The sequence below is a fragment of the Pan paniscus genome, chromosome X (genome assembly GCF_029289425.2).
Source record: "Pan paniscus chromosome X, NHGRI_mPanPan1-v2.0_pri, whole genome shotgun sequence".
Classification (NCBI taxonomy): domain Eukaryota; kingdom Metazoa; phylum Chordata; class Mammalia; order Primates; family Hominidae; genus Pan; species Pan paniscus.
Window position 1 is genome coordinate 70,906,333 of NC_073272.2, and position 25,003 is coordinate 70,931,335.

The window sequence follows — 25,003 nt, forward strand, 5'->3', positions numbered from 1 at the left end:
GGAAAACAACATGTTTGTACAGGATCCCTAAGGTTAAGAGAGAGAAATGGTGAAAGTTGAGGAAGGGGCTGCCCTGCACTCAGGCAGGGAAGGGCAGTTTTGTGGGGAGAGGGCCCTTCCCAGGATGTCTACCTGGAGCAGGATCCAGAAATTGTCCATCCCTGGGAAGGGAGGCAACTTGGGGAGTGCAGGGAAGATGTGGAGAGACAGTTATTCAGAACCCCTTAACCTTCTTTGGCCTAAGTCAAGATAAGCTGTTGAAACTGTCACCCTTTCTCTCCCTTCACCTTAGGGATCCCAAACACACTTTATTTTCCCACAGTCTCCCCTAAACCCTTTCCGTTTCTGCTCCAGCTTTCTTCAAAGGACAAAGCCTTTCATTCCTCAGTTAGAGATAATTGTCTTGAAATGCAGATACCTGGGAGAACTCATTCACACTAAAATATAATCAATTAACAGACAAACAAGTTCTGGTAATTCTGCTTCTCAAATCTTTCTCAAATCCCTTTTCTCCTCAGCATCCCCATTGTCACTGCTACTTTCCTTCAAGGCCTTGCCAGAATCTAACTGATAATGTGGACGAGACTGAACTTGGATTAAAACACTTGCTCCATGCCGGGCACTGTGCTAAACATTACCTCCTTTAATCCTCACTATCACTGAGGCAAGCTCCGTCTTGTTCGCGTTTTACAGATGAGGAAACCAAGGCTCAAGTAGGTTAAGTAACTTGCCTTGGTCACACAGGAAAGAAAGGGCGGAGCTGGGGAACTGGAATTCACATCTGGTGGATGCCAAAGGCAAAGCACTAACCATTTCTTTTTCTTTCTCTTTCTTTCTTTCTTTTTTTCTTTCTTTCTTTCTTTCTTTTCTTTCTTTCTTTTCTTTCTTTCTTTCTGAGATGGAGTCTCGCTCTGTCGCTCAGGCTGGGGTGCATTGGCATGATCTCTGTTCACTGCAACCTCCACCTCCCAGGTTCAAGTGATTCTCCTGCCTCAGCCTCCCGAGGAGCTGGGATTACAGGTGCTTGCCACCACACCTGACTAATTTTTTTTAAATTTTTTAGTAGAGACAGGGTTTCACCATGTTGGCCAGGATGGTCTTGAACTCCTGACCTCAGGTGATCCACCCGCCTCAGCCTCCCAAAGTTCTGGGATTACAGGCGTGAGCCACCTCACCCAGCCAGCACTAACAATTTCTATACCATACTTCCTCCCTGTAACTGGCCCCTCGAGTTTCTTCGGTACCCAGTTCTACATCTCCCCCAGACATACTAGAGTCACCTTAAAACATGAAGCATACCCTGCCAATTCTTAGTGAAAGTCTTTTCATGGCTTTCCACTGCTTGTAGGAAAAAGTATAACAGGAAGACAGACTAGGATAAAGTATGACCATCCCAGCTTGCCAGAACTGAGGGATTCTCAGGATGCTGAACTTTCTTTCTTTCTTTTTTTTTTTTTTTTTTTTGAGACGGAGTCTCGCTCTGTCGCCCAGGCTGGAGTGCAGTGGTGCTATCTCGGATAACTGCAAACTCCGCCTCCCGGGTTCACGCCATTCTCCTGCCTCAGCCTCCTGAGTAGCTGGGATTACAGGCGCCCGCCACCACGCCCGGCTAATTTTTCTATTTTTTTAGTAGAGACGGGGTTTCACCATGTTAGCCAGGATGGTCTCGATCTCCTGACCTTGTGATCCACCCACCTCGGCCTCCCAAAGTGCTGGGATTACAGGCGTGAGCCACCACGCCTCGCCAGGATGCTGAACTTTCATTGCTGAAACTGGGGAAGTCCTGGGCAAACTGAGATGGTTGGTCACTCTAGCAGGGTGTGGCATGGCATAGCATTCAATGCCTTTCACAACCTGACCTCTATTTATTTTCCCAGCAACACCTCCCACCACCCTCAGCCTTTCCACTACGTCCTCTCCACCTTCTTTGCAGCCCAGCCACCCTTTCCTGCAGACACTCGGTGCTGTGTTATGCCTCCATGCCTTTGTTCACACTGATCCCTGCACCTCTACTCTGCCTGACAAGCTATTGCCCACTCTTCATGAAACCCCAGCTCCCATGTCACCTCTGTAATCTTTCTTTCTTTCTTTCTCTTTCTTTCTTTCTTTTCTTCCTTCCTTCCTTCTTTCCTTTCTCTCTCTCTCCCTTCCTCCCTGCCTGTCTCCCTTCTTTCTCTTTTCTCTTTCTTTCTTTTTTTCCTTTCTTCCTTCCTTTCTTCCTTCCTTCCTTCCTTCTTTTCTTTCTTTCTTTTTGAAACGGAGTTTCACACTGCCACCCAGGCTGGAGTGCAATGGTGCGATCTAGGCTCACTGACACCTCTGCCTCCCGGGCTCAAGCGATTCTCCTGCCTCAGCCTCCTGAGTAGCTGGGATTACAGGTGCCCGCCAGCACGCCTGGCTAATTTTTTGTATTTTTAGTAGAGACGGGGTTTCACTATTTTGGCCAGGCTGGTCTCGAACTCCTGATCTCATGATCTGCCTGCCTCGGCCTCTCAAAGTGTTGGGATTACAGGCATGAGCCACTGTGCCCGGCCTCATTTTTTTTTTTTTTTTTTGATGGAGTCACATTCTGTCGCCCAGGCTGGAGTGAGTGGCAACCTCCACCTCCCGGGTTTAAGTGATTCTCCTGCCTCAGCCTCCCAAGTAGCTGAGATTACAGGTGCCCACCAAGTTGAGCTAATTTTTGTATTTTTAGTAGAGAAGAGTTTCACCTTGTTGGCCAGGCTGGTCTCAATTACAGGCATGAGCCACCACACCCGGCCACCTCTAACCTTTCTTGATTTCCTGGGAAAGAGTGAGAAACAATTACATTCTACCTTGGCTATTTTATTGACATGTGAGTCTTTCCCAGGGTCAGGACTGGGGTGAGGCAGTCGAGGCACCTAGAAGGCAAATGTAAGGAGGCACTCCCTCTTGGGGTCATACAAATGCCAACCCTGTACGTATGTAACCCCGAGAACAAGTGCCCTTACATTTTTCACCCTAGGTGCCTCAATTGCCTCACCCAGTCCCAGCCCTGGTCTTCCCTATCAGACTAGGAACTTCTCAAGAGTAGACCCCAGGTTTTTGTTGTTGTTGTTGTTGTTGTTGTTGTTGTTTGTTTGTTTGTTTTGGAGACAGAGTCTCGCTCTGTCACCCAGGCTGGAGTGCAGTGGTGCGATCTCAACTCACTGTAACCTCTGCCTCACGGGTTCAAGCGATTCCCCTGCCTCAGCCTCTGGAGTAGCTGGGACTACAGGGGCCAGCCACCATGCCCAGCTAATTTTTGTATTTTTAGTAGAGGCGGGGTTTCACCATGTTGACCAGGCTGGTCTCGAACTCCTGACCTCAAATGATCCACCCACCTTGGCCTCCCAAAATGCTGGGATTACAGGCATGAGCCACTGTGCCAGCTGACCCTAGGTTCTTATTCATGTTTGTATTCATAGTAACATGAGGCTCAGAACAGAGTAGATATCTAGTTGAACAAATGACATCAGGCCCTTCTCTGTTTCAACAAGGGAAGAAGGTAAGAGGAAGTGGATAGTTTGGCACCCTTCTCTCATTGTGAATGGGAGAAGGAGAAGGTCTATTTAAGACTTCATCCTGGCCTGGACTGCAAGGACAGTTTTTCATCAGGTGGTTATGTCTTTGGCGTCTGTCAGATTTGGGGTTCCTCCTACTTCTCTGGTCTCTCCCTCTCAGTGCCTTTCTCTGGTTAACTGGAGACATTCTCCAAAGTACTGTGTTTGGGTTTTTTGTCCTCTTCTGTCTTCACTCTATGTTCCCAAGTGACCTTGTGTACTCCCAGAGCTTCAGCGAGAAGCTCTGCAGATGACTTCTAAATTAACACCTCATCTCTCTCCTAAGCCTCAGACTTGAATTTCTAACTGCCTACTACATACGGTAACGTGTAGCATCAATATTTGTTCTTTTGGGTCTGTTGTCTCATCTGACCTTCTCAACACTTCTGTGAGAAAGTCAGGGCAGAATATGAACTCATTTTTTAGGTGAGGCTCGAAAAGGTTGTCTTGCCCAAGATTTTATGGCAGACCTATGATTAGAAACTCAAGTCTGGGTGTTCTCTCTGCTGTGCCATGTTGCATGGTGCACCACAAGGGTGTTTCAATGGAGTCTTGAAACCAATGTGATAAAAATCTCAACTTATTAGCAACATTCTCCTATCCCTGACAGCACACACACACACACACACACACACCCCGAAAAAAAAAAAAAAAAACTTGGCTGGGCATGGTGGCTCATGCCTGTAATCCCACCACTTTGGGAGGCCGAGGCGGGCAGATCACGAGGTCAAGAGATCAAGACCATCCTGGCCAACATGGTGAAACCCCGTCTCTACTAAAAATACAAAAATTAGCTGGGCATGGTGGTGCGTGCCTGTAGTCGCAGCTACTCGGGAGGCTGAGGCAGGAGAATTGCTTGAACCTGGGAAGCGGAGGTTGCAGTGAGCTGAGATCGCGCCACTGCACTCCAGCCTGGCAACAGAGCGAGACTCCGTCTGAAAAAAAACAAAACAAACAAAAAAAAACTTGTCCCTGTGCTACCCATCTTGGTTAAAGGCATCTCACTCTCCCAGTCATCAAGGCTAGAAGCCTGGGGTTCATGCTCAATTCTTCCCTTTCCCCTAACCTTTATAACCTTTACCTTTTATTATTATTATTATTTTTGAGACGGAGTCTCACTCACTCTGTCACCCAGGATGGAGTGCAGTGGTATGGTCTCGGCTCACTACAACCTCCGCCTCCCAGGTTCAAGCAATTCTGCCTCAGTCTCCTGAGTAGCTGGGATTACAGACACCTGCCACCATGCCTGGCTAATTTTTGTGTTTTTGGTAGAGATGGGGTCTCGCCATGTTGGCCAGGCTGGTCTCGAACTCCTGACCTCAAATGATTCATCAGCTCTGCCTCTCAAAGTGCTGGGATTACAGGCATGAGCCACCCCCCCAGAACCTTTACTTCTAATGATTCATCAGATCCTGCAGACTTGACCTTCAAAATGCCTGAAATTTACTTTGAATCTATCTTTTTTTCCCTTCCCTATCCCCACAGTCCCCATTGAGGTCCACAGAACCTCTTAGCCATACTCCTTCCACCAATCTCCAGGCTTTCAGGCCTACTCCCACTCGCTATTCTTCATATTGTTCTGGGGATTGTCTCCCTAAAGAAATAGATCTGAGCCTACCACCCCTTGGTTGGAAAAATCTCAGCCTTGCACTTCCCATCTCTACATCTGTGGCCTCCCAACCCTTTCCACTTTGTGTTTGAGGCCCAGGTCTAATGCCACCTCCCTTGGTAAACCCTCACATAGCCTCCCTATAAACGTGTGTTGTCTGTTTTCTAGACAAGTTTCACTCTGTCACCCAGAATGGGTGCAGTGGGGTGATCTGGGCTCATTGCAACCTCGCCTCCCAGGCTCAAACAATCCTCCTCAGCCTCAGCTTCCTCAATAGCTGTGATTACTGGTGTGCGTCACCATGCCCAGTTAATTCTTGTATTTTTGTTAGAGATGGGGTTTTGCCATGTTGCCCAGGCTAGTCTTGAACTCCTGGGCTCAAGGAATCCTCCCACCTTGGCCTCCCAAAGTACTGGGATTACAGACGCAAGCCACTGCACCCATCCTCCCTGTAAACCTGAAGTGAGTTATTTATTCCTCTGTCCTCCCATAGCACTATTCATTTTATTCTGCCTGTATTATGACTAATTGTGTACTATTTGGTCTCCCCTGTAGCCTGGGAGCCTGCTGGGGATTGGATCCTGGTCTAACCAGTCTTTGTATTTTTTGAAGCACGTAATCTAGGTCTTTAAACATAATAGGTCCTTAATACATAGCTAGTGAGTATTTTTTTTTCCTTAAGTGTTTGGAAACTTGTTATAAAAAAAAAACAAAAACAAAAACAAAAAAAACAAAAAAATACACCACATTCCCAGTAGATCCAAAGTAAGACAGTAAAGTAAGAACGATTCTCAAACACCTGACTTGTTTACACTTGGAGAGATTTGAAGTTATCCAGTGTTGCTCCTCTATATCCATCACCCAGAAAAGACAAAAGACAATTTTAACTCTTTATTTGAAACAAACAATTTCAGAGACAGAAGGTTAGTCGTGACAACAGCTTCTCACTACAACACAAGGGTGGGCATGGCTCACTGAAGGGACAGGCCAGGCGCCTCAGAACAATATATACAATTTAAACAGTGGCTAACTGGTGACAGTTATAAAAACACAAAAAGGAGCCTGGGAAACAGCAAAGTCAACAGGGAAAGAACTGGGTACCCCCTTTGCCAGAAGCTAATTGTTTTCTGGGACCTCCAACGCAAGATGGGGAAGAGAGAAGATATAGGCAGTGGCGGCAGGCCCTGCGCCCACAGCTCCTCGCCTGTCCTTTGACCACAGATCCCATCCTGCATGACTCAAGCTCCCATAGGCTTGGCCTAGCTCTTATGATAGGGGAACAATAGAGGGGAACCCAGCCTCAACCCAAGTCAGAAGGTAGTTTTTGCCTTGGGAGGTCTGTCCATTGAACTAAAGGGAGGCAGTTACAGAGGGGGCTAAGCATGTTGACACCATGGCTCATGGCAACCTAAGATGGCAGAGAGACAAACACAGAAACCAAGGGGACAGGAGTCTGCACAACAGGAGTCTGCTCCCCGTACTTAGTCATTCTCTGCCTCTGAGGAAAAAAAGGCATTTGGAAGATTTTAAAAACGGCAGCACCAAGGATTGGTGCTTGCCGAGGGGGTGAGGGATATGCGGTGGTGAGATGGTGCCAACAACCAATTATTTCAGAGGAGGGGAAGAGTGTCTAAGCTCTGTGTTTTATGTAAATGGTCCCCTCATCGCTTTCATTGTTTATTTCTTACCTTTCAGATAAGACCTTTTGGCGTGGTGCTGGGGAAGAGTAGAGAAGGGAGTGGGCACAGGGCAGAGAAGGCAGCTGGGTTTTTCCCTAGGTCATGCCTAGGAACAAGAGGCTCTACCTATGCGGGATGGGTCAGGAAACCCAAAGCCAACAGGATCACCAGAGCTATTAACACTCCACCCAGAGTCTGGACCCAGAAGGAGGGGTTTACTCTGAAGCATAAAGAAAACGGGCAAGCTGGCTTTTGCCCATCACTGGGAGACCAGCCCCTGAGTACAGAAGACCAGGGCCCCATGGTTGTCAAGTGGTACGGAAGAAGATAAAAGCCAGGGTTCCTAGAGAAGGCAGGGAATGGGTGAGCGGAAAGGAGCAGTCAGGGCCCTTCAGAATGAGTAGCATTGGTTCCTGGGCCTGTCACCCTGAGGGACATGGCCACAGGACAGACATTGATGTGAAAGATGGATATGGATGGCACACGAGCTCAGTCCAGGTCTTCCTCCCCAGGACGACCCAGTTCCTCATAAATCTCGCGCACAGCCAGGATGCGATTGAGCATGCTCTCCAACATGCTGCGGTCCATGGGGATCACAGAATACCAGAGAGGTGACTCGGCGATGCAGGACCGTTCAGGTTGCAGGTAGAACACATCGTTGCGAGTCCGGAGGCTTTCAGGACTGTAACATCGGGGGTGGGGGTGGGAGTGGGGGTGGCAGGACAGAAGATCAGTACCAAGGCAAAGTAGATCCCTCAGGTCCCCATGCTAACGCTTTTCCTGCCAACCCACCAACTCACCATTTTGAGAGATAGAATTCATAGAACTTGACAGGGCAGCGGAGGGGATTCATGCGGTTCTCACGCTGCTCTAAGATAGGGGCTTCATCTTCTCTCTTCCGTTTTCCAGGACCCATGTCTATAGGGGAGGGAAATGATTCAGACTCATTAAGAACACAGGCTCCATGAGCCACATCCAAGAGCACAGTCCAGGGCACAGGGAGAAGGCGTCACGACACAAATTACAGTCTCATCAAGATGGAGAGGTGGAAGAAGAGGTCAGGAGGTCAGTCTCCCTCTCCCACGCCAACCCAACATCCTGTCGGGCTGTTGTTATGCAACCCTCCCCAGTTCCCACTGCCAAAGACTCTCTTTAAAATCTCCCCCAAGTTGCTATCTTGAAGAGGTGATCTCAGAAGTTATTCAAAAAACCTGATAAAACAGACCCTACTGCAAGGGTGGGCTTGCCTTCTGGGAAAGAGAAACAGCAATGACCCCAACCCCTTGTGCATTAGTCCAGGTAGAAGCATGGGTCCAGAGAAAGGACCTTGGAAACTTCACTCAGACAGGACAGAAGTCCAGGGACAGAAAAAATGGTAACCAAGGTGCAGCTGTTGTTAGGCCCGATAGCAAAGAATCACAGAAAGCCTGTCATTCTACCCTCCCCCACAGCCAAACACACCCAATGGTTTCCTACCTGTCCACCACCCAGAAAAAGCAGGCAAGCAAGTAAACTGTCTTAAATGAGGAAAGAGGGGAAACAGGCCACAGGGTGACCTCTTATTTATGCAACAGCTACTGCCTATTAGGTAGGAGGACTGGCTGTTTCTACCCTTTCTGCACACAGGAACGGAAGGAGAGGGAAGCTAGGCGCCAAGGAGAGGGCCGACCTGGCAGGTATGGTGGGTTATGGCAGGGCATGGAAGGGGAAGGCAGAGAAGGGGCAAAAGCACAGGGGAGGGGGCAGCCTCGTACCTCGCCCTTTCCTCTGGCGGACTGGGGCATAGTAGCGGATGCTCACCACCTTGGTGGTGCCCCGAGGGGTGGTACACTTGCGGGACTGCCGCACCACATTGGTGAAGGAGAGTTGCATGTGTTCCTCAGCTGTCTGCAGCCCAAAAAACTTAGTGTTGAAGAACATGAGGGTGTTGAGGAGGACAAAGGGCGAGTAGACCCCCAGTTGCTTACACTCCCAGAGGTGCTCCTCCTCCACTCGAGAGAACACCGTATCTACAATGGTCAAGGGGGAGAGGCCAGTCAGGAGGGAGTGGCTACGCAAACCCAACCACTTCCCATCCCATGTGCCCTGCTCATTTCCCACACAATTCTCATTTGGTGAGTAACCTTTGTATATAAAACACTGTCACTTTGCTACACTTGCTACACTACACAGTGGGACTGGGCTTTAAAAAATATATACTTTCCACACCTGCATTTGGAACGCCTCTCATCACCCTCAAGTTGTAGACAAGTAAATGTAAACCTTGAGGAGTCCCACGATTTCTTGCTTTCTTTCTTTACTTACCACCCAAACCCAGGCCATCTTTTTCTGGTCCTAGAGATAGCTCTTCAGACCTAAGTCTTGATCCCCTCCTCACGTTCAAGAACAGGCGCTCCTGTGCTCCTTTAACTCTAAACCCTGAGGCATCCAGCTACACGCTCCTGCCCTCGGGCCCTTTGTGAAGAGTGGCAGACCAAACAGCACAGGACTCTCGGGATGGTGGATTGGAAGAATGGAGAAAGGGGGTAGGGGTTGCTACGTCCCTGTTCCTTACTGTTGGGGAGGAGTGTGGGCTGCCAGGTACTCAGAGACTTGTTGAGTTCTTGAACAAAAGTCAGGTAGTAAAGGTCCGTGAAAATGTTCACCATCCGGTTATTTTCCAGCAAGTACTGGGGAAAGAAAAACAGACACACCTAAGGCTAGACTGTAGGTCCTAGAAGAAAGATAATGATGCTGAAGCCCTCAGGTATGGTGTCGTTGATCATTAGGAGACGATGGGAAACAGTTGCTTGATTAGGTGGCCTCGAGTGCTTTCCCCCAGGTATACCCACAGCTCTGCGCCTCAGGCTTTGCTCGAAGAGGAGGAGGCTTGGAGGAGATGTTCTTTAGAAGCCCACACCTCCTTCTCAGGTAATACATGGTTGACTTCTCCCAGGGGGAACTAAACATTACCCCAGCACTCAAGGATCCCAGCTCCACCCATCCCTCCCCTCCTAGAATGGGCTTAAAGATTACAAAGGGGACCTGGATAGCAATGAAGACTGCTCCTTGGCCAACGGTCCTGGAATGCAGTTTTGATTTTAGAAGAGTATTGATATCTCATGTTCTATTTGGAGTAGGAGATTAATGGCAAGCTGCCTGCTTCAGGTAGGGGACAAGATGAGGAACAGGGAGTGCAACAGAATAACTGCTTTTTTTTTTTCATTAAAAAAATATTTTTTGGGTAGATGGGTATCACTTTGTTGCCCAGGCTGGTCTCAAACTCCTGGCTTGAAGCGATCCTCCTGCCTCAACCTCCCAAAGTGTTGGGATTACAGGCGTGAGCCACCGTGCCTAACCCAGAATCATTTCTGTTTAGACCCTGCCTGCTGTGTTAAGAGTGACAGGAAGTGAGGTGGTGCACAAGAGGTACCTGCTGGATGCCAAGACACAAATAGTAGATACTGTCAGGTTCATATCGTTCACCATTGGGCCGAGTGATTTCTCTCACAAACTGGGCCAGACCGTAGTTGAGCTCAGCAGCTGAGCAGGCGAGAATATCCTCTTTGATACGCATGGGTTTGGCTGCAGTGATATGTTGTGCAGGGACAGGATTAAGAAAAACTCTACATGGAGATTTTCACTTAGCTCCATCACCATTAACCCCTTCATCCCTTAGTCATGCCTAGCTCCTGAACAATTACAGAAAGAGCCCCTAACCTGGAACCTAGACAGCATTTCCCTTTAATCTACAACTCCTCCCCATCTTCACAGGGCATCCTTAAGTGATCACACCCTTATCACTTCTAGACATCTTCAGCTGAATCACAGGCCCAGCCCCTTCTCCCCTTTCCCCTCCTCCTCCCTGTCCCTGCCTCCCCACACCCCCCATCCCCAAGTACTTACGGCCAAAGCGCAGCTCATCACCCTTGCTGGTTTCTCCATTGGCATATTTTGACTGCACCCAGCACTTCCAAGCATTGACACCATATGAATAGTTGAGCCCGGTACAACTAGGCTGACTGCTCATGGAGTCCCGGGAGCAGCTTTCGGAAAGCACCAGCCGCTTTTGACCCTGGAGGGGAAGAGAAAGCAGGGGCATGGCAGAGGTAAGGCCAGAGGCAAGGTGAAAGCTAGTCAGCACCATATTTACTGCTGGCCGGGGCAGGGGCATCAGTAAGCACACAGCAAGCTTCCATAGCACAGAGCCCCAGGAACAGCTTTGATGACCTTGTGAGATGGGGGGAGAGCAAAGTTTGGCTTTATCTCAGTACTTCTAGTGTTGGAGAAAGGAGGTTAGGGAAGGTCAAACTATGGTTGCTGGCTTGGCTCTCGCATCATCTCCCCTTTGGGCCTCCATTCTTCTTTTGTACATACAGTAGCCCCAGCCCTACCTTCCTCATGGTTCGGGGAAGGTCTTGTTCAGTAGACACATCCTCAGGCCCTACCAGGCCACAATCAAAGAGGAAGTCTACACTGGGATTAATGTCCAGAGGATCTAATGAAAAGGAAAGAAAGAAGAAATCAACTTCTTAAGATCTCAACCCTGCAGCCCTCCTGCCCCACCCCTGCTACTTGCCCACTTGACACTAGATGAGCCAAAGGAACCAGTAAAGCTATACCAAAAAGCATGCTCAGAGGCACAGAAACGCAAAACACAGCAATGTGAACTACTGAACCATAAACATGTTGAACATGGTAAAATTTTATGTTTTTTTTCAGCTTAAAAATTTAAAAAAAAAAAAGCATGACTCAGAAGTCTAAAAGAGTGCACCTGTCCTGGTGCCTCTGGCACTGCTCCCTGTGAGAACCTTCCGTCTTAGAATCACAATGAACACTTTTCAGGGTCATGCTCAGGGACACAAGGGACACTCCCTTCCTGATGGCACAAATGCTACCATACTCAGTGGGCATGGCTCCAATCTTACTCACTCTTAGGGAAGTCTGCCTCCAAGTCTTGCCCAGGCTCATCCAAGACATTGGCCATCTTGACTGCCATGGCCAGGACATCATCTCGAGCAGGCCCAAACAGGTCACAGTCTTCCAGGAGTCCCTCTGCACTCTGGTTGCTCACAAGATCTGGGAAGCAGAGAAGTTGGCTCAGTGGTTACAAGCTCCTGCTAGCACCCTCACAAGCTTTCAGGGACTGATCCCAACTATCCTCCCATTCTCCTAGGCACCAAGATCACCAATACCACCCCCTCGGGCAGAGACATGCTGGTAGCACCCTGTCTCCCTCGTCACCACCATCTATGGCATACCACAAAGGTCAGATGAGGCCTTGTCTAACTCCTCAGCCTCTGCAATCATTTCTGCCATAGCCAGGATGTCGGCCTCCAAGGGGTTGGAAGGGATCTTCACCTTCAGCTCCTCAATGGTCTCTACAATCTTATCTGTGCTCTCCAAGGTAGTGGGCAAGAACATGGGCACAGGAACCTGGAGGCACGAATCCCAACTAAATGCCAAGAACCACACCAGCAGTTGGGGGGAAGTTGGGGGGACAGATGATGAGAGTGAAGGGGGACAGTTGATGAGAGTAAGGGGAAAGGAGGACCCAGCCAGGAAGGGCAGGGAAACTCACCGGGATAGGCATCGAGAAAGGCACCGGGACTTTCTGGCAGTACAGATGCATAGGCACTGGCACGAAGATGGGCACTGGGATGGGCAGCACGATCACCTGTGGCTTCCACTCTTCTGTGGATAAGAAAGGGGTCTTCTCAGAGACCCTGCTGGACTGGTCACATCTGACCCACCAAAAGCTCTAACATGCTCAGTGTCACAAAACTGCCCTTGAATCAAAGGCTGAAAGACACCTCTATGATTCTAGGACAACCATATGAATGAGGCTTCAGCTACCTAAGAAATCCCCTTGTTCAGCTCACGGACATAGGGCTGGCAGGCCTAGGACTCTGGAATACAGCCTGTGGCATCGAGGTACCCTGGCTCACCTGTCTGACTTCCTTTGGACTTCATCTCCACCTTGCAGGAGACGCCCCGATTCTGCATCAGTGGCTTACACATGGCAGCCTTGTTTTTGCGGGGTGTTGCTGGGGGTGGTGGGGGTGGAGGGGTGGGAGCAGTGGGAGCTGATCGGGTCTTCACAGGGATCTGCAAAGACAAAGGAACATTTGTGCCGCCAACCGCCGGTACCCTCCTCTGAGATTATCCTCCCCCTTGGCTTTTGCCCCGACCTTGCCCAAATTCCCATTTTCCTCTGGGGTCCTCACTGTGTTGCTGTTCTCCACTTTGGTTTGAGAGGGTGTCTGGGGTTTTGACTCAGGAGACTGACCTGTAGATCAAAACAAATGAATGCTCTCATCCAAGGGACTAGCTCTCCATTTTCCTTACCCCTGTTCCAGGACAGCTTCATTAACAGGTACACCAAATACAGATGGGAACTTCTAGGATTTGACCCCCTTGCCATCCCAGATCTAGTCTCCTCTATGCCCCAGCAATAGCAGCCTAAAAGATTCTTTGTTCCTGGAGAATGAAACATTACATTTTCCCCCAAAACCCACATTTGAGACCTTCCACTTAGATAGCCTGAAGAGTCTGTTATCCCTGGAGTTGTGGAGGGGCAGGGGTAACATTCTAGAAATAGCAGTCTTCAGTCTCACTAAATGTAGAGTTTATGCTGAGATTTCCTTATCTCAGAAACGTAACCATAACCCCTATATGCTCCATCCTACCAGGAAAGGCACCCACTCCCTAACAATATACATTTCATAGACAATCAGTAGATGCTAACTCCAAGAAGCTTTGAATAAGACTCCCCTGGTACCTGCAGGGTTCGGAAGCTAAAAGAGAATACAGTTCACAGTACTAGCACCCTATCTGGCCAGGGATGAGCTGAACGCAAGAGGAAGGAGAAAGGGGCTAGGCTTAGGATTAGGAAGGTCCAGGCCCCCTCTAACAGAGTGTACCCCCTGCCTGGGACTCACTGTTCAGGAGACTCTCGGGCCCACTCTGGGTATCCAGGTTGGGTTGGTTCTGCTGGCTATAGAAGCGCAGAAGACACTGCTGGTTGCAGAAATGACGGATCTGCCCACGCCAGTGGATGGTCTCCAGCAGCTTCCCCTGGCGCTTACACGCATGGCACCGGGCAGCCTGAGGATGTCAAAAGGATGGTCAGACCTGCCTCCCTAAAATGCGTTGGGCCCTTTCTTTCCCCCAGGATAAGCCATGCTCCTCCCCTTGGAGATCGGGCCAGCTTAGAGATGGAAGGCTGGCTGCCCTCCCTGGAGATCTGTCCACACCCCGAGCTCAGTACCACAGCCCGTGCTCCCCGCTGCCCTCTTTCCCGCCTCGCTCGCATGCTGACCCTCCTTACCTTGCAGTACCACAGCAGGTACTTGCTCTTACAGTCCTCACTGCAGAAGTCCCAGGTGCTGCCATCCAGTTGCTCGGTGACTCCGCGCTGGCAGGTCTGGGAGCAGTAAGTACAAGTGATACAGCACAAGCCCAGCTTCTTAGTGAAGTCCTGTTTGTACAGCAGCACACAGCCTGGAAAGAGGAGAAGAGGAAAGAGAGTCCAGAGACACAGATACCCAAGGGCAAGAGACCCAACCTTTTCAAGGTGCTATACCTGAAACCTCTCTCTAAGCAGCCCCTTGTGCCCAAAACTTTAGGGGAGATGGGGGTAGAACATCCCGGGCAGAAGGCCCTGCCTCATGGACCACTTTCCCGGCCTCCCTCCCTTCTCCTCCATTCTCCCTGGCTGGGAGTTATAGTGTCTTCTGCCCTTCCCCATCTCCTTACCTTCGCTGCAGAAGCTTTTCTCCACTCCGCTGAATCGGAGTTTCTCATGCAAGAGTTTCTCCTGCCGACAGTGCTCACACTGGGACACCACACCCCGAAGCCGCTTGAAGTCCTCACAGCAATCACGGCAGCAGAACTGGAACACTTGATCCTGAGGTGGGGGCACAGGGCAGGGAGGACAAGCTGTAACATCTGGCCCCAGCAGGGGCCAAGTGGAAGGACCCCTTCAGACAGTCTGGTCGTGTGGCAAGATGTGGGTGGGGGTGGGGCTCTTACCTGCCAGTCCAAGACCTCAGGCTTGCCACTGAAGAGGCTGTGACAGTAGTGACAGCTCAGGTGAATGCCCCCCTCAGGGCTTGTGCGCTGGAGGGAAGGAAGACAAGTAAGGGAGGGGCAAGATGTGTGCAGCGGTGGGGAAGGGGAGTCAGGCTTGTTCTTTGCTCTGCCCAGGCCTGCCTACCCCAATTCTCCAACCCTCTTTATGTTGCCAAACCCTTCTATCCCTGGTCCAGGGTCTGGAGTACCTGGAACTTGGTCCAGCAGCTGGGGCTGCAGAACTGGTAGACTGTGCGGTCAACCTTGTTGTAGTAACAGGGGTCAGAGAGGCTGCGGCGGCAGAAGCTGCAGGGTCGGGGAGGGCCTGGGGCATAGAGAGAAAGAGAGAGAGGAAAAGAGAAAGAGAGAGGGACAGAGAGAGCACACAGAAGGTGTAAGGCAGTGTAAGAGACGAACAGAAAATCCACGGGGAGATGTGGTTGGGACTGAGGTCGGGCAGCAAGGATTACTCTGGAAGAGGGGAGTATGGGAGGTAGAGAGAAGGCCAGCAGGGGACTCAGAGAAGAGGGCTTTGCACCTACCAGTGAGCCCTGCCTGCTTCACTTTGTAAGAAGTGGTACAGCACAGGGAACAGAACAAGCTGGTCTTGCCATTACGATCCACATTTGATAGCATCTCAAAGTTCTTACACAGGGTCTTGCACCAGACACATGGGTACACACGTGTGTTTTTCTGTGAGGATGGGGAAGGAGAGGCTGAGGCTGGATTTGTCCCTTCACTTTTATTTTTTAAATGTTTTAAACATGAAATATTTCAGGCATACAAAAAAAGTATAGATGATGATGTAACAAAGACCTGTGTATCCACCAGCCAGCTTCAAAAATAAAACATAACAGATACAATTGAAACCCCCTTTATTTGTTTTATTTCTCCCAGCCCTTGACCCGTCAGCCACCTTTATTTATAACCCAAGAACCACACCCCCTTCCACAGCCCTCTAATGCACTACTCCCTCGGCCCCACCTTCTTGTACGCCCCCAAGCAGGTTGTGTTGCAGAACCGCTTTTGTTGGCCCTCGTGGAAGAGAAGCTCAGGGCCAGGACTCCCGGTCTTGGTGTAGATGTAAGCCCCACACTGGTCACAACAGTTGGTTTTCAGTCCCTTGTTGGCCCGGAATTTGGAGAAGCAAGAATCGCTGCAGAGCCGGTGCACCACGCTGCCATTGCTGACCTCGTGCAGGACCTGCCACACACATACACGCACCCTGAGCTAGGGCCTGGCCACCACCGCCCACCCCAATGCGAGGTCAGCCCCCCACCTCACCCTAGACCTTCACAGCAGACAGTGGGCCCAGGGACCCCCCAACCTGCGCCGCAGGCTGCCGACTTGATGGTGAGGTCCTGGGAGGTAAGGAAGGCCAGCTGTGCACATCCTGGAGAAGCTCTGTCCTTGAATACGCTCCCTCATGATGGCCGCCTTTCCTCCCCACTCCCCTTTCCACAGGGCCTGGACCCTGCAGCCCCAGGATGGGAGGGGCAGGTCAGGGCTGGCCAGGCTCTGTAAATCAGCCCCCACTGAGTGTCCTCACCTCTCCAGTCTTCTGGCATATGCTGCAGCGAGTAGCGTCGGCGGGATCCCCAGACTGGGGGATCGGGCGCTGCTGCTGGGCCTCATACAGGGAGAGACAGACGGATGTGCAGAACTCATGGAAGGAGCCTCCAGAACCAGTCTGCGCCACAACCGAGTCCTTGGTGTTCCAGATCTCCCTAGAGGTGGGAACAGGTTTGAATATTCACTCAAGACCACCCTCTCATTTCCTCAGCTTCCGCCCCTCCTCCAGGATCAATGACCACAGAGCCAAATACTCTGACTCTCTCCCTACATCACTCTCTCGCCCAGCTCCATCCTGCTAGGTTCTTACCAACAGTCTCTGTCTTACTCATACTCCTGCCCAGATCCCTGCCCTCTGCATAGCCCCCAAGACCCTCACGCACTTCTTGCAGAAGGTACAGGTCTTTTTGCCCGAGGGCTTCTTGGAGAAAGTGGTGAGGCAGGATGACGAGCAGAAGAGCTGAGGCAGCCCCTTGCGCTGATAGGCAGTCTGCCCCTTCTGCAGTGGTGTCCGGCAATGTGCACAAGTCATCTTGGTGCCCACTGCAGAGCGCCCGGCCCTTTGTGACACACTTGAGCGTAGGGACATGCGAGGAGAGCGCCGGGGCCGGAATGGCACAAAGTCCTCATCATTGGGGTCATCTACCATGGCATCAGAATCCTCATCTGACACTGGAACTGAGAAAGTGGGGGGATGGACATGAGAAAGGCCACCAAACCAGGTCTCCAACCATCCCCTGACCAACAGTTCAGTCCCTCTCCTGGGATCCCTGTTGTTCCGGCCTTTACACCCTGGCCCTTGTTACATCAGTACCTTAAGACCTTGGTGTCTCTCTCCCTTGGTTACTCTGTAACCTCCCAGGGAGGGAAAGGGAGAGGCTCTAAATGAGAAGATTCGGAGACAGAGATGGCATAGCTGAAACAGGAAACTCGCCATTCTCACTGCTCTTGTTTTCAATTTCCCCCACTGCCCCTGGTTCCCATGCCAACCCATAGCAGAGACAGGCACTTCATGCGCTTCATGGAGCAGGACGGCAGGAGCTAGAAGATCCATGCCCTGCCGCATGCCACTTTCGGACCTTTTCCACACCCAGAACTCCCAGGTCACACTTCCTCAAATCCTACTTACTGCTCTCAGTGGAATCTACAACCTCAGGTTTTGGAGGTTCTGCTCTCCTAACGCGCTCGCTTCTCTTCTGTACCTCGGAAAGATGGGAGGGGAGGAAAACTGACACCCTGGCCAGGCTAACACTAGTACAGGGTTTGGGGGGGGATAGAAGATGGGAGGGGGAAGGGAGAGTGGGGACCCTTGGCCCAGCCCTTAGGAGGAGGGAAGAAAAGGAGGCTGGACTTTCTCCCCAACAAGCAGTAGACACTAGTGCTCCCTCCCTCCTCCTAACTCTCCTTACACACACTCTCTACAGAACAACATCTGGGAGGGAAAATGAAGGGTCTGTCCTTCCCAGAGCTAAGGGGGAACCAGACTCCTTCCAATCCCCTCCCCCTCACCCGTTCAGGCGGCTTCTCACTCGCCTTCGCAGTCAGGCCATCTCCTGCAAAGGAAGCAGAAGGCAGCCTAAATGTTGAGCCTGCCCTCACCACCCTCTCCCCGGCCCAACCCCCGCCTCCATTCCTGGGGAAGAACTTACTCAAAACTGAAAGGGAAAACTCGAGTGCCTGTGGCTTCTTGGGGCCCCTCTCAGGGTTACCTCAGGCTCTGTACTAAGGGTGGGGGGGTGCACGTGCAGCTATTCCATGAAAAAAAAAAATCTATCCTTCCCACCAGCTTTCTGTCCCAATCCTTGGGGGTTAAGGAAACACAGGTAATATACCTTTCATTAAGAATTTATATTTTACCAATGAAAAACACACACAACCACCCAAAGGTAGCAAAAGGAAAAGGAAGCATCAGTGTATGGGTAGCTTCCCCTGGATTCGGGTGGTTATATAAGCCCTAAGACCCTCGTCACAGCCTGATAGAGGCACACCACTAGGCAGAAGAGGGGAGACACTAGAGCCTCTCAAGTCAAGGTTGTCCCTCCCCTATCAGAGACGCAGTCCTAGACCCTGCATTTCTATCGCTCTGCTGAAATCCTTATGCTGTTAGGGGCTCCAGAACCTAGTTACCATTCATCAAACCCAGAAATCCCACTCCCATCTAGAACCAAAAAGCTGTAAAGGTCTTAGAACCAAGAAGCCTGGTGTACTCCCCCAAATCCTGAAGGAAGGACTCTGGCACCAAAAGCCCACTGGGGTAGGAAAAAGGGAACCCTTCCCACCAAATTCACTCCTCCCAACCTACGCTCCCTGAAACCTTACCCCATTCCTCCCCCACAGCCTGTGCCCACCCCTACTTTCCTTAATCTTCCTCTACACACCACCCCACTCCTCCCTCGTAAACCCCAAGTCCTTCCCCACACACGTCCCTACACTTATCTCTCCACCCTCCTCCTCCCCATTACTTCCCAAAGCACATAGCCACCCCTCCTTACCACCACCCTCTCCCAGCCCTGATTCTCCAGATAATTAGGCAACCTACCTGGCAAGGAAGGATGTGCAGGGGGGCTAGAGCCCCCAGGTTTGGTCTGAGAACTGTTGATTCCATCCCCCAGAGTCTCTCCCACTGAAGGGCTAGGGGGGGCATTTGGGCTCTGTGGCTGCCCTTGGGGAAGCTCCTCCTCCTGCCCAGGGGAGCCCCTTCTTGCAGTAGCTATGGAGGTGGTCTCCTCCTCTTCAATATGTGGGGACTGCAGTGTTATTGGAGAATCTGGAGCCAAAGGCTCTAGTAGCCCCTCAGGTGAACAGGAATTTGCCCCAGCCCCTGGATCAGGTGGTACCACCTCAGGGGTCTGGCCCCCTGGTCCAGGCTCTAGGGTCTGATCTCCTGCATCCCATGCCAGGGTTCCCTCAGGACCGTGGTCCACCTCCGGGGGAGAGGGGGCTTTATAGAGCAGCCCCCCCAGCCCCAGCAACTCAGTGGCTCCATCCAGGACTCCAGGGTCTTTTTCCAGGCCAGCAGGGGTATCAAGCAGGTCCAGGGCTCCCGAGGATGGAGAAGGGCCAGGGGGGGCCCATCCTCGAGTTGGGGCAGTCTGGGATTCCAGTAGATCCTCTCCAAATTCCATGTCTACTGGTAGGTCTCCAGCCAGGGGCTTCTCTGGCAGGGTCAATGGGTCAAATGGACTGGGGAAATCACTGGGGTCCATGAGTATGGCTGGATATGTACTGCAGATTAGGAGTAGAAGAGGGGGCAGTAGAGATGGTCTTAGCCAGAATTCCTTCTTATATAGGCTCTGAGACACACCCCATCATCCACTTGGATTTCTCATGAGCAGCCCCCACCACCACAATCTACAAGCATTTCCGAAGGCTTTAGTCCTAATGACCACTCCCCCCAATACAGCGCCCCCAGTGGGGAGAGGCGTTCCCCGCCCTGGCCCCGTGCCCACACTGGCCAGGCAGTCGGTCGTTCTACCCGCCCACCCCCCTACTCGACTGCAACTCCCATTCCCTTCCCCCCTTACCTTTCACCCCCCGCAACTCAGGCTGAACGCCCCCTTAGAGTCTCCTAAGGCCGTCGCCACCAGGAGCCTTTCCCGCCCCCGCGATCTCAGTTTCTACTCCCTCCCCACTCTGCAGGAGCCCCCCAGCTCCCCAGTCTTTACCCACCCTGTCTGGCCCCACCCCCCCTCCCCGCGTTGCTAGGTCCTCCCTCGGCCCTTCCCCCGCCCCCACAAACTGCCCTTCGCAACCCCTTCCCCCCAGTTACCTTTCAGGTCGCCCACTTCCTCAGCCCCGTCCCCCTTTCCCATTGCTCCTCCAGTCCTCCCTTCTCCTGTTGCCCACCCCCAACCTCAGGCATTTACAGGAAGACATTTTGGAGCTACGGTCTCTCCTTAGACCCCCCCCCACACCACGGCCTCCCGGCTACTGCAAGATCCCGCTTGCAGGTTCGGTTCGGCTTGAGCAGGCCCGACCCCTACCTGCGGCAGGGTTAGTGCAAAGGCTACAAGCCTAGAACTGCAGACAGCGACGGCCCCGCGCTCCTTCTCCACCTCCCTCCCTAGCAGCCGGGACAGGGGTCGCGGCCCCTTTAAATGGCAGCGCCGCTCGCAGCGCCCAGCGCTCTGCACCAGGCGGGCGGGCGGTGCCAGCAACCAACCCCATTGGCTGGCTCGAGGAGGGGGCTCGCGAGACAGCGCCGGCCCCCGGCGCGAGACTCCCAGTCCAGTGGCCGCCTGGAAATTGCGGAGTGGAATGCAGCCACTAGAGACGGCGCCTGAGCCCCCGCCCGGGGCCCCGTTAGTTGAGAAGGAAAAGATAGCCTCTGGAGCTTTGAAGCCGGCCCCCCGGGAAAGGCGGCGTCCCCTTTCCACCCAAGGGCCGAGTGCGCTCACCCACAAAAAGCACAGATCTACGCACCTGCTCCCCTTACCTGGCTCAAGAGTCTGGCCCCCGTCACACCCTGCTCGCCCTACCTCCTGGAGCCCACTCTACCCGTGATCCCCTCCTCTCATTCAAATGGTTCCCGGTCCCCTCCCCCTCCCCGTGTCTCTCTTCGCTTCCCACTCGTGTTCACCCCCTCGGCGTCCGCCCCCCTCAATAGTCCCTACCTACGCCATGCAGCAGGCGCCTGCCAAGATTACCCTCCCCCATCCCCACCTCTCCGGGGCCCGCCCCCTGGGCGACTGTTGGGGTAGTGAGTGACAGCGGAGGATGGGGGGAGGCAGGGACCCAGCCCTCACGTGCCCCTCCTTCCCTTGTCTGCAGCCACGGGGCCCCCAAAACAGTCTGAGAGTCAGAGTTATGGGGTATCTGAAGCTTGATCCCCAGCCACACAGGTCGGGTTAAATGGCTCTGGCTCAGTGGCAACGCCTGTGCAGTAACCGTTACTGCTTGATGACCCCCAAACCAGGTCCTGCAAAGCTACCCCCTACTCTCTCAACAGTCTTAGGGTAAGTTCTGGGATCTTGTCCCTGAGTCTTCCTGCAGGAGCTCCCTTATCTATGGAGTTTTCCTCCCTCACCAGGGCTGATCTCTCTCTCTCTCTCTCTCTCTCTCTCTGTATCTCTCTCTCTCTTTCTCCTCCAGCCCCCTTTCTGTCCTTGTCTGTCTCTCTCTTCTCGCTCTCTCTTTCTCTCTCTCCCCCTATCTCTTTTTGTCTCCGTCTCTGCCTCTCTGCTTCTCGTGCGCACGAGCACGCAGGCGCGCTACACGCTCCCCCCTCCTGGATGGTCCTTAGCATGTGGGTGTGGCTGAGGTTAGGCTAGAGAAGTGGAGTAGGGGTAGGTGGCACTAGCGTTAAGCCTACTGCCTTTAAAAAATTGTGCCAGCATCCATTCTCAGTCCGCATTATATTAATAGTTAGAGCACTTTACAATCCCCGCTCCCCACTTCCCACCACAGCCCCTAAGGGCTGAGAGCATTTAGTAGCCGAACTACTAGAGGAGGCTCAGGCTGGAAGGAAGTCTCCTTAGGAACAGGAAGGTTTGGTATCCAGTGCCTATTCTAGCCTGCCTCGTTGACTTCTGGCCTCTCCTCCTGGCCACACAAAGCCTCTCCTGCTCTTGTAGTCCTCGGGAGTTTACCCTCCCTTTTCTCATTCCTTTTCCCAGAAACCTTATCCTTCCTAGCTCCCCACATGGCCTTGAGGTTATCTTTGCTCCCTCCTACATACAGAGATAAAAGCCAGAGTTTCTTACTTTTAGATTTCCCAAATCCAGCTTTCTCTTTATCTTAACCAGCATTCTGTGTACCCATCTCCTACCTCCTGTTTATTTCTATTCCTGGACCTCCCCTTTGCATTTTCTGCTTGTTCCATCTCAGTTGAGCCACCTAGTTTTTTCTGTATTGCCTGCCTTCCTCAACATATACTTGAATCCTTGGCTGCTCTGCTTGTGGAGGTGCCTGGTCACTATCTTTCAAGTTGAGGGGAGCTGATCTAACGGGGTTAAGTGGTGTGTTATTAATTCTAGACGCAGTGTGGTGGCCTAAGAATGGGTTCTGGAGTCAGACCAGATTTCTAATATCAGTTCTGCCTACTTTTTAGCCAGGTGACTTTGGACAAGTGACTTGTCAAGTGAAGGGCCTTAGTTTTCTCCTCTTTAAAACAGATAAGGAAACAATCTAAATGCCCAATAATAGGGGATTTTGGTTATGCAACAGATGTAGTCATTAACAACCACATTTTAAGTCTGGCGCAGTGACTCACGCCTGTAATCCTGGCACTTTGGGATGCCAAGACGGTTGGATCCTTTGACCCCGGGAGTTCCAAACCAGCCTGAGCAACATGGTGAAACCCCTTCTCTACAAAAAATACAAAAAATTAGCAAGGTGTGCTGGTGTGCACCTGTAGTCCCAGCTACTCAGGAGGCGGAGGTGTGAGGATCACTTGAGCTGGGAGGCAGAAATTGCAGCGAGCTCAGATGGCGCCACTGCACTCCAGCCCGGGGCGACAGACGAGGGCTCTGTCTCAAACCAAACAAAACAAAACCCCACATTAAAAAAACAAAAACAAAAAACAACTAATGGCAGACAGCACAGAGGATTTTTACGGTAGCGAAAATACTCTCATGATACTGTAATAGTGGATACTTGTAAGTATACATTTGTTCAAAGATACAGAATGTAAACACCAAGGGTGAACTAACTCTAATGTAAACCACAGGCTTTGGTTAGTAATGATGTGTTAATGTAGGTTCATCGATTTTAACAAATTTACCACTCTGATACGGATGTTGGTAGTCAGGGGAGCCGTGACTGCATGGGGGAAGGAGGTATATGGGACTCTCGGGACCTACCTGTCAGTTTTGCTGTGAAACTAAAATTGCTCTTAAAAAATAAAATCTTTATTTAAAAAAATTAAAACCCATAGAATGTACAACACCAAAAGGAAGCCCTTATGTAAACTATGGCCTTTGGTTGATAATGTGTCACTGTATATTCATCACTGCAAGAAATTTACCACTCTGGACAGGATGTTGATAGGGAGGCTGTGTCTGTGTGTGGAGAGGGGTACAAAGGACTCTTGATACTTTCAGCTCAATTTTGCAGTGATGCCAAAACTGCTCTAAAAAATAAAGTGGGCCTGGTGCAGTAACTCCTGTAATCCCAGCACTTTGGGAGTCAGGAGAATCGCTTGAACCCGGGAGGCGGAGGTTGTGGTGAGCTGAGACTGAGCCACTGCACTCCAGCCTGGGCCACAGAGCGAGACTTCATCTCTCAAATATATATATATATATATGTTTTTTTTTTTTTTTGAGACGGAGTCTTGCTCTGTCGCCCAGGCTGGAGTGCAGTGGCCCAATCTCAGCTCACCGCAAGCTCCACCTCCCGGGTTCACGTCATTCTCCTGCCTCAGGCTCCCGAGTAGCTGGGACTACAGGCGCCCGCCACCACGCCCGGCTAACTTTTTGTATTTTTAGTAGAGATGGGGTTTCACCTTGTTAGCCAGGATGGTCTCAATCTCCTGACCTCGTGATCCACCCGCCTCGGCCTCCCAAAGTGCTGGGATCACAGGCGTGAGCCACCGCGCCTGACCGTAAATAAAATTTTTATTTAAAAAAATTTAGGCCGAGCGCAGAGGCTCACGCCTGTGATCCCAGCACTTTGGGAGGTCGAGGTGGGTGGATTGCTTGAGCTCAGGAGTTGGAGACCAGACTGGGCAACACGGTGAAACCCCATCTCTACCAAAAGCACAAAAAATTATCCAGGCGTAGTGGTGCACGCCTGTGGTCCCAGCTACTCAAGAGGGTAAGGCTGGAGGTTGCAGTAAGCCGAGATTGTGCCACTGCCCCCAGCCTGGGCGATAGAGCAAGACTCTGTCTCAAAAAAATAAATAAATATATAAATAAAAATAATTTTCTGCATTTTGTATTTACTAAACTTTTTTTTTTGAGACAGAGTCTCACTCTGTCTCCCAGGCTGGAGTGCAGTGGCATGGTCTCAGCTCACTGCAACCTCTGCTTCTCAGGTTCAAGCGATCCTTATGCCTCAGCCTCCCAAGTAGCTGGAACTACAGGCGTGTGCCACCACACCAGCTAATTTTTGTATTTTTTTTTAGTACAGATGGGTTCCACCATGTTGGCTATGGTTGGTCTCGAGCTCCTGACCTCAAGTGATCCACCCACCTCGGCCTCCCAAAGTGCTGGGATTGCTAAAGGCGTGAGCCACCACTCCCAGCCTTGTATTTTCTAAACTATTCTACTGAGCACATATTGTTTTTATAATCATGAAAAAATGTTAGCACCTAAAAATAAGGGCTGGCCAGGCACGGTGGCTCGTGCCTGAAATCCCCGCACTTTGGGAGGCCGAGGCGGATGGATCATTTGAGGTCAGGACTTCAAGACCAGCTTGACCAACGTGGTGAAACCCGTCTCTACTAAAAAATACAAAAATTAGCTGGCGTGGTGGCAGCTCAGGAGTTCGAGACAAGCCTGGGCAACATGGTGAAACCCTGTCTCTACCAAAAATACAAAAAATTATCTGAGGGCAGTGGTGCATGCCTGTGGTCCCAGCTACTTGGGAGG

The 25,003-nt window shown here is 51.4% G+C and overlaps 1 protein-coding gene across 8 annotated transcripts; it reads right to left on the bottom strand.

The window, feature by feature from the left end:
• Positions 1 to 6,048: 6,048 nt before the first annotated feature.
• ZMYM3 (zinc finger MYM-type containing 3) lies at positions 6,049 to 23,304 on the bottom strand. 8 transcript variants are annotated; one of them, XM_003820134.5, is made up of 25 exons: positions 20,911 to 23,304; positions 19,015 to 19,700; positions 17,985 to 18,028; positions 17,605 to 17,671; positions 16,859 to 17,153; positions 16,453 to 16,630; positions 15,888 to 16,106; positions 15,446 to 15,596; positions 15,113 to 15,228; positions 14,865 to 14,951; positions 14,589 to 14,739; positions 14,161 to 14,333; positions 13,772 to 13,937; positions 13,022 to 13,119; positions 12,779 to 12,938; positions 12,412 to 12,524; positions 12,092 to 12,266; positions 11,763 to 11,909; positions 11,225 to 11,328; positions 10,737 to 10,905; positions 10,264 to 10,415; positions 9,406 to 9,520; positions 8,606 to 8,860; positions 7,652 to 7,769; positions 6,049 to 7,533 (listed from the first exon to the last, which is right to left on the bottom strand). In XM_003820134.5, the coding sequence occupies exons 2-25, from the start codon at positions 19,679 to 19,681 to the stop codon at positions 7,341 to 7,343; spliced, it is 4,113 nt and encodes a 1,370-aa protein (XP_003820182.1). In that variant the 5' UTR covers positions 19,682 to 19,700; positions 20,911 to 23,304; the 3' UTR covers positions 6,049 to 7,340. The 8 variants fall into 8 exon arrangements, with proteins under 8 accessions (XP_003820182.1, XP_057157162.1, XP_054962750.1 ...); XM_057301179.2 differs by having other exon boundaries at positions 13,058 to 13,119; positions 20,898 to 23,304; XM_055106775.2 differs by having other exon boundaries at positions 13,058 to 13,119; positions 21,089 to 21,149.
• Positions 23,305 to 25,003: the final 1,699 nt, after the last annotated feature.